Source organism: Syngnathus floridae, chromosome 10 (genome assembly GCF_059516105.1).
Source record: "Syngnathus floridae isolate MCC-2025c chromosome 10, RoL_Sflo_1.0, whole genome shotgun sequence".
In the NCBI taxonomy this organism is placed as follows: domain Eukaryota; kingdom Metazoa; phylum Chordata; class Actinopteri; order Syngnathiformes; family Syngnathidae; genus Syngnathus; species Syngnathus floridae.
In genome coordinates this window covers 1672975-1681314 of record NC_142422.1, presented here as the reverse complement: position 1 = coordinate 1681314, position 8340 = coordinate 1672975, and the positions used below count along the sequence as shown (strand labels likewise).

Genomic DNA, 8340 nt, shown 5'->3' with positions numbered 1-8340 from the left:
GAAAAGTACAAAATATAAGAGCCAAACTGTACAAAACAGACCGAGGCATAACACAGCCTGGTCGTGTTGATGTCGGCGCTGGGGGAACTTTACAGTCATCTTCCAAATGTCCCGCCACTGTTAGCGGATAAGCGCTAGATAAGAGCTAAATGCAAACAAAGCGTAGCTAACCGCTAGCAGATGAAGCCACTCACAAGCAGAAGGAAAGGAAAAGGAGAAAGTGACCAGACATGACGTTTCCTGCCGGCGGACGGGAGGGCTGCCGGGTCGGAGCCCCCCGCCCCGGCCCCGGGGTTAAAGCCTCCTGCAGCCGACAGGTCTGGCCCTCAAAGACCCTGTGTGTTGGGGGGCGGGGGTCCAGCTGTCTCAACCACCCGAAGAGCCTGGACTTAGACTTGCATCTCCAACACAAGGAGATAACATTTAGCGCAGGATGAATTCAATATAAATAATAAAACAAAACATGTAAAGACAAGAACAAAAAAAGTGAGCAGTAAAAAAAAGACGCAAAAGTGTCTCAATTGACTTTTATTGTGTTTTCTATCTAATGACATTTTCTTTTCTATCTACAAAGACGTAAAAAAAAAACATTGCCTATGTTACAAAATGCTTCAGAGCCCTGCCACGCCTTCTTATTTTTGGCTTTCATTAACTTGTTTCTCCCCTGTGCGTCGGCGCTAACGACATTAACGCTAACATGCTAGCTGACAAACGCGACCATGTTGCCATGGGTACCGGTTTTTACCCTGAGCTCACATTATTCAAATAAAGTGTTTCCTGGTGGAAGGTCGACACTTTTGGTCGATATAAAATCTAAGATACAAATGCTAACGATTACTTCCATGATATTGTTTATCTCAGGTGCGAGTCCTTCGTCAATTCTGGTTAGGAAAGAGGTTCGGGGTTCAAACCTCATCCTCAGGCCTCTCCAGCTTCAGGGTCCTTTTTCTTCTCTTTGACTTTGCTCGCAGATGTCTTTTTGGATACTTTTTTGTCTCCTGTCTCTTTGCCCGCCTCCTTGTCTCGCTCTTTCTTCTCTTTGGACGACGACTCCTTCTTGGCCTCCTTGCTTGACTCCTTCCTGTTGTCCTTCTTCTCCTTGGAGGACTCCTTCTTCTTCACCTCGTCCGCCCCCACCGGCTCTTCTCTGACGGCGCCCTCTGATGGCTCGCTGGAGACTTTCTTGTCTTTATCTGAATGACAAGGACGACATTGTCAGGAGGGGACACTTGTCCCCATTTAGATTGAAAACTAAACTGGGTCAAAGATAGAACCTTGAGGGACTCCATACTGGAAAAGACGGGCAATTTATTTTATTTTTTTTCAGTCGGAGCGAAAGCAGTTTAACGCTTTACCAGAAATGTCGGCACACTTTTCTTGCTGAGCCGCTTCAACATCCATTATGTGGCCACACCAGCTCGTTTATGATGTGACCTCAGACGGGCGCTGGGAATGCTAACGAGCCCTTTGTCGCGCCTCAGACGAGCCGTCGCAGTGCCTCTCAGATGGGATTAGCTCTGACTTTTGTTGTCACACACACACACAACACACACACACACACACTCTTTAGCATGCGGACAAATTGAGCGACAACAGCACCTGTTGCATTACAAAGCACCGCCACTTAACTGGAGGACCCCCAGCCAGCCCGCTCTCCACCCTCCGTCCAAGACACATGTTCACACACTCACACACACACGACACACACTAGCGGCAGCTTGGATTGGCTGCGGGATGAGATGATAAGAGGATAGTTGTCTGCCTACAATGAGACGCTCTTCTTATCTCCATGAGAACATTTACAGACCACAGACTGATGTCTCCCTCTCTGTGTGTGCATGATTTTCTTTCCCTAATATTGCGACTTAATGTGCGATCATTTCTTTTCAATGTTCTCTTTCCATGTTTTTTTTGATGCAAACACAAGCAAAACATTTTTATCTAAATAACAATAACATCAGATTTTTTACAGACAATGTCGTGGACGCTCGCTGCGGGCGATGTGTGCAGCCGCCTGTATTTTGACGACGGCTGCGTGCAGTTGAATGCGGCGCTGCTAACAGGCCTGAGCGAGCGGAACATGCGGGCCTTGAACGCACCACAGATAATCCGCAGATCCCCATCTCATACGCACCGCGACTATTGTTGCCGTGTTTTGTTTTTTTGTCGTTCTCAGTCGGGAACAAAAAATAACGGTGGTGACAATGAAGCCGGAGTGTTTTAGCTTAGCACACAAAGTCTGTCATGTCGCGTACATTCGGAAGATATAATTATGATATCATAAGCAGCTGACATGGAGGACAAGAAGACCTCAGTGTTAGGGAAAATGAAACACCTCGGCCGCTCGTTATAATAACCGTATTCCCGAGATGCCGCCCGGCGACTGGAACGACGCTAGGCTGGGTTTCCCGACGCCGACTCAGCGCCTCGGTGTCGCAAAGGAGAGGAAAAAAAGTGTTTAGTCTACAGACGTGCGCTTTGTCGCTTGCTGCCATCTTGTTTTACAACGTCAATGTTTGTGGACGCTCCCCCGGAGAAAAACTTTGCAGTTGACGGACGGCCTCGCAGGTGCTCCCAACGTTTTCCCAGCTACGGACTCTCCGATGTTAGTTTTAGCCGTTAGCTTCCCGTCATAGTTGGTATTTCCACATCTCTCCTTCGCTGCAAACGAGCTCAAAGATGGAAATCTTGGTCAATGTCATGACGCCGCCAAAATGAGAAGACTTTGTGGGTCATTTAGGTTTAAATGTTGGGAAAGCTACAAAATGGCTGGTCTCACAATCACTCAAGATCTATTTCAGGACTCTTTCTGTAGCAGAGTTCTCATTTCACAGCATATGAAGCAGAAGCATTTGATGGACATCCACATCTGTTAACAAGCCCGGCTAGCTCAGTCGGTAGAGCATGAGACTCTTAATCTCAGGGTCGTGGGTTCGAGCCCCACGTTGGGCGAGATGTTTTTGAACAAATCCTGGTTGGAAAAATCACAAGATGTCAGCGAGCGAAACTGAAGAGCTCGGCTTCAATGCTTGCTGGCCAGCGAGCCGGCTGGGTGTGGTTTAGTGGGCAAATTCATTCCCGCGGTCTTGAGGGATATTTTCTCTCTGGACAGAAACGCCCTGCTAGCACCCCAACATGAAGACAACTGTACGGTGGTCTGTTTAAAATGGATTTTTTTTTGTGACTATGAAATTGGGCTATATAAAACCTGTCACACATAATCAACTTTCTGATTATGTAAGTCTATTTGGATATCGGGTTAATATGGTAACGTCCACCCAAAAGCCAAGCGCCCAACGTGGGGCTCGAACCCACGACCCTGAGATTAAGAGTCTCATGCTCTACCGACTGAGCTAGCCGGGCTTGTGTGGAATCAGAGTGAATGGCGACCGACATTTATTTGTTGTCTTGATTCAAAGCGCATGTAAACACAAAACAAAGTCTCCACTGTTTAACTATTAAGATTCTTTGCACATCCTGCGTTTCTTGACTCCACTTAACAGCGTCACTGTTGCCATGGACACCGGGAAGACACACACAAAGCTCAAAATATATCAAGTCGTTGGAAATAAGTAAAAACGGGATAGTGAAGCCGCTTGAGGAGAACATCCACGTCCGGAAAGCAGGTTCTGCTTTGACACGAACAATCAATCATTAAGAAAAGTGGAGCGCCCAACGTGGGGCTCGAACCCACGACCCTGAGATTAAGAGTCTCATGCTCTACCGACTGAGCTAGCCGGGCTTGTGATTGACAGCACACCATAATTTAAGGATAGCAACTTTCACGAGTGTTCCTGCGTATTGTAACACTTAAAAGTTACTGCGACACACGAGCATTTAAAACAGGCGCTATTGTTAGTTTAGTCGTTTATCTGAGCACTCCCGAAGCCTGGCGGTGATTCGGCCATAAATCAAATGCATATGTACACACGCATACACACACACACGTATCCAAGCATGCATTCACCTGCAGAATGACACCAAAGTATGCATGTAAATAAATGAGAGCAAACAGTCACAGGAAGTTGTCCAAAAGAATTGTGACACTGTTTATCTGGCAAGCCATGAGTATTTAAACAATTGTTGGAATCAAACACCGGCTGGCCGTACTCACGATCCAGTTTCACTGTCCAAAGGTTGCCGAGTGCTCAACAAGCCCGGCTAGCTCAGTCGGTAGAGCATGAGACTCTTAATCTCAGGGTCGTGGGTTCGAGCCCCACGTTGGGTGCTTGTTTTAGGATCGTGCCAAATGTCGCTCAAAGAACAGGCCCCATTGACCTTACAATAAAAACAACAGCTCTGCTTGTGCTTTATAAATCAATGTACCATTGACTCAAGCTTTACAATTACCAATTGAACACTTTTTTTTTTTTTTCTCCTTCACTGCCATGCTTGTTCTCACGGACACGTTCTTCACCGACACGGTCCGATTGGGGCGAGTCGCCGAGGCAGACAGACACAAACACGGAAGCGCAGAGGGGGGTCCGAGACGGAGAGGTCTCCAGGTACAGGAGTTGGTCATGGGAGAGCAACTGTACTTAAATATGTGTGCGAGCTCCAGCTCAATGCCTTCTTTTATCATGTCTCATTCGCCGGCTGTCCAAGCAGCGTCATTTGGCTCATGTGGAAAATGAGAAATGGACTTGGGAAGTTGGTAATGATCATCAGGAAAGTCTGCCGCCGTGATTAGAGGCCCAGAGAGTTTGCTTCAGTGATATATGGAAGGGAAGGGGGGGGCAAAATGGGGTGGGGGATGCCCGGACGGTGGGAGGAAGCGCGTACATTCCGAGCTAATCCCGCTAGCGCGCGGCCGGTTAGCGATACGAGAACATGTCAGCGGCGTTGACACTTTGACGCTTATTTATGAGGAGCTGCTTTAAGCTTGTTTGCCGCCCGTGTGAAAGGATGCGAGCGCTTAGCGGGCGCACGTGTGGCCCGAAGGATACGCCGCGTATTCTTTCAAAGAAAAATCCGATGAAATGTGTGTGTGTGTTTGCTCACAGGGAACAAAGACAGCAGTGTGTCCCGCAGAGAGCGAGAGTGGGCGAGACACATCCATAGTATATGACTTATTTATCTAACTTAGAACTGTTTTATCCCATGTGCCATAAATCTAACAAGACTCTCCGCGCACACATCTGTAAGATGTTAGCTATTGTGTTTAAAACACCGGCGTTAGGAATTTTTCCTACGGCTTACAATAAATCGTTAAAAGTTGCATATGAGTCTAGCGGTGCCTATCCGATTACCAGCGTCTTGTAAAGAATATATATCATGTATTTCTTTTTTATGTGCTGCTGTCATCACGATTTTCTTCAATAATGGCATAAATTATAAAATACAATGCCCCCAACCTGTCCCGATATCACGAGTCATCGTTCGCAAGTCTAAATTTGAAATTACACACCTTTGGTGTAGTACCGCGTCACGCCACAAAATGGGGGGGCAGTACTGAGCAGTGAGAAGAGGCACACAAAGGTTATGCTATGGTTATGTTATGCTAGCATTAAGCGAGAGGAATTTCCCGAGATGTAATCACATGGTCGGGTTGAACTTGAATTTTCCTTTAAGTGTCAGTTTTCTAGTAAGTTTCAAGTGAGAGTGGCAACTCCTATAAACAGCTTGAAGCAAGCACACTTGACATCTTATTTGGAGAAGTGGATTTTCTCTCGTCCGGGACGACTATAAAATCGCCGGCCAAACGCTTCACGTTGTTGTAATAACATGTTCGAATTCAATCGTGTGTCTTTTCAAAACACATCGGTGAGCAGATTGTCACAATCCAAGTGTTATTTGCTCAGAAACGAAGCGCATCTGTATGTACGTATCGCCGAGTTTGCCAGCGTCCACTTGGAGGTGTTTGCTAAAGCAAAAAAAAAAAAAAAGCAGCTGCTCAAACACACTTGTAGGAGGTGGATTTGTGCTTCATTTCTCTCCGGGCTCTTTCGTTCTTTCTTTCTTTCTTTCCCGCGGCAGCGTTCACACGCCTTGGCGAAGACGAGCGTGCGCGTGTTTTCTCACTCGTTCAGACAGATTGCTTCCTGTTCTGCTCGCTGTTACACTTGCTTCCTTCCCTCCTTCCTTCCTTCCCGCAAGCCGGCCAGAATCATCCCTCTGTTTGCCTTGGATGCTCCGAACCCGGCCTGCGCTAGGTTTCCTATAGCGAGCGTGTTACGCAATCATTACCAGCGTTTATTATGAGGACAACTAACAAAGATATATTTGAAATGGCTAGTCAAGCTTGCAGGATACATTCCAGGCCCACCCGTGAACTATAAAGTTCATATTAGCTGGGTCATGTGACAAAAATATTGGCTTGCTAGCATGTGCCCGGCTAGCTCAGTCGGTAGAGCATGAGACTCTTAATCTCAGGGTCGTGGGTTCGAGCCCCACGTTGGGCGTAACATTTTTAAATGAAGCAACGCATTTGGATGAGCACAGAGCTAAAAGATCTTATTTTGTCCTCCTCATTAATTGCAATGTTAAAGTCCATAACAGATTTCACCAATCGACCCCCACCAACACATCTGCACTGGCAAGCACTTGTCATGATGACATCAGCGACTAACACGCTGTCTTATCAGCTGTCTTCTCACCTCGCCGCCACATTCATCTCTGGCTTTTACAGCCCTCGGCGGGCGCTCCCTCACGCCGGTGTGTGCGGGATTATTTATTGAGGGACGGAGAGAAGCGACGTAAAGGCCAGATGAGCTCAGCTGGAGTCTGTTTCACGTTCGCACCGTGCTTTGGCTCCGGTTAGCTCGTCTCCACCTGACTTCCAAATGGACTTGATGAGTTGGAGCCTTTGCCAAGATCGTGGAGATGTGTGTGTGATGACCGGGGAAGGGAATTGTACAGGTGCCGGCCAAAAAAAAAAAAAAAAAAAATTAATGAGGCCGACTGATGACAGCTTTATGTGGTGGACAGTAAAGGTTAGCTGTTTTTGGTTGCCATGGAGACGGCGGAATGAGAGGGGGTAGAGATGCTACAATTAAAGTCAAATATAGACAAGGAGAGGGAAGTCGGTTCCCGTAAAGTTACCATTTTGTCGTTACATTACGACAATTTTGTCTGATTATCCTCCGGAGTGAAATTTTGGAAGTATTTTTCCACAGACCAAATCATCGAGTGGCGCTGGCGGACTGACGTCGTTTAGGACTTAATGACGGCTAAGTGTGGTACTTTCAGAGCGGCGTCGGCGGGTACAAGTCGTTACCACTTCCAGAGAAAACACCGCAACACACACACACAAGCATATAAGGCCGCTTATGAACCCAAGCGGCTCGTTGCAGAAAGTTTTTCACGGCTGATGTGCTTCCAAAGCGGCGAGGCGCCGCTATCTGATTGGCCGTTTGCCGGGAAGTAATTGTTTTGTTGGCAACCCTGGCTTTTTTTTTTTTTTTGTTTTGTTAAAATAAGAATGATTTGTTATCCGGGCGCAGGTGTGGAGTTCATCTTATTTTTAGTAGTAGACGTTAAAGACGAGTCATGATGAGATTGTTCTGTCCTTATTCTGGTGTGTGTGTGTGTGTGTGTGTGTATGTGTGTGCGTGCAGCCATGTTCTCATAGGCAGGTCATGTCTGGGTCAATCTCTCTGGCTCCAGCACTTCCCTGCTTTAACCCCTTCGTATCCCCACGCTCACACACACACACTCACACACACGCCGGCACAATGAAAGCAATGTTGCATGTGTGTGCTGTGATGAGTACAAGTAGTGTATTCCAGCTGTAAAATGAGAGTTGGTGGCTCTAAAAATAAATTGACCGGGAATTGGGGGTGGAGGGGGTGCAAAACACGGTCATTCTATTTATTTATGACTTTATTTTTGAGTCATAAGTAAGCAGAATTGGCAAGCAAAAAATTCAGATTTTTTTTTAATTCATTTTAGAGTAATAAGTAAGCAGAATCGGCAAAAAAATCTAATCAAAAATCAATTTTTAAATTCCTTTCCCTAATCTACTTATTTTAGAGTAATAAGTAAGCAGAATCGGCCCAAAAAAATCTCATAAAAAATCTATTTTTAAATTCCTTTCCCTAATCTATTTATTTTAGAGTAATAAGTAAGCAGAATCGGCAAAAAAATCTCATAAAAAAATCAACTTTTAAATTCCTTTCCCTAATCTATTTATTTTAGAGTAAATCTATTTATAAGTAAGCAGAATCGGCAAAAAAAATCTAATAAAATAATCATTTTTTAAATTCCTTTCCCTAATCCACAGTCTCTATCTGTAGCTGTCTAAATACACAATGTATTTTTGTGCTTTTCAGACAAAACAAGTTTTTCAGTCATTTCAAGGCAGCGCTAAAAAATAAAAGCCTCCTTTTCCACCAGTCCGAA

General features: G+C 45.7%; 1 protein-coding gene and 5 non-coding genes across 9 annotated transcripts in view; 3 read left to right on the top strand and 3 right to left on the bottom strand.

The window, feature by feature from the left end:
- Positions 1-511: 511 nt before the first annotated feature.
- The window catches only part of bbs9 (Bardet-Biedl syndrome 9), a 45783-nt gene continuing 37954 nt past the window's right edge, over positions 512-8340 (bottom strand). For 3 of the 4 annotated variants that reach the window (XM_088387312.1, XM_088387313.1, XM_088387314.1), the window contains one exon: positions 512-1193. In XM_088387312.1, coding sequence (XP_088243438.1) covers positions 919-1193 — 275 coding nt within the window. In that variant the 3' untranslated portion in view covers positions 512-918. Of the gene's footprint in view, positions 1194-1355; positions 1522-8340 lie in introns of all 4 variants that reach the window. The other variant, XR_015860884.1, reaches the window with a different exon arrangement.
- trnak-cuu (transfer RNA lysine (anticodon CUU)) lies at positions 2880-2952 on the top strand. The gene has a single exon. It is a non-coding gene; the product is annotated as a tRNA-Lys (tRNA).
- Positions 3291-3363, bottom strand: trnak-cuu (transfer RNA lysine (anticodon CUU)). Its single transcript has one exon. It is a non-coding gene; the product is annotated as a tRNA-Lys (tRNA).
- Positions 3670-3742, bottom strand: trnak-cuu (transfer RNA lysine (anticodon CUU)). Its single transcript has one exon. It is a non-coding gene; the product is annotated as a tRNA-Lys (tRNA).
- Positions 4156-4228, top strand: trnak-cuu (transfer RNA lysine (anticodon CUU)). The gene has a single exon. It is a non-coding gene; the product is annotated as a tRNA-Lys (tRNA).
- On the top strand, positions 6329-6401 carry trnak-cuu (transfer RNA lysine (anticodon CUU)). Its single transcript has one exon. It is a non-coding gene; the product is annotated as a tRNA-Lys (tRNA).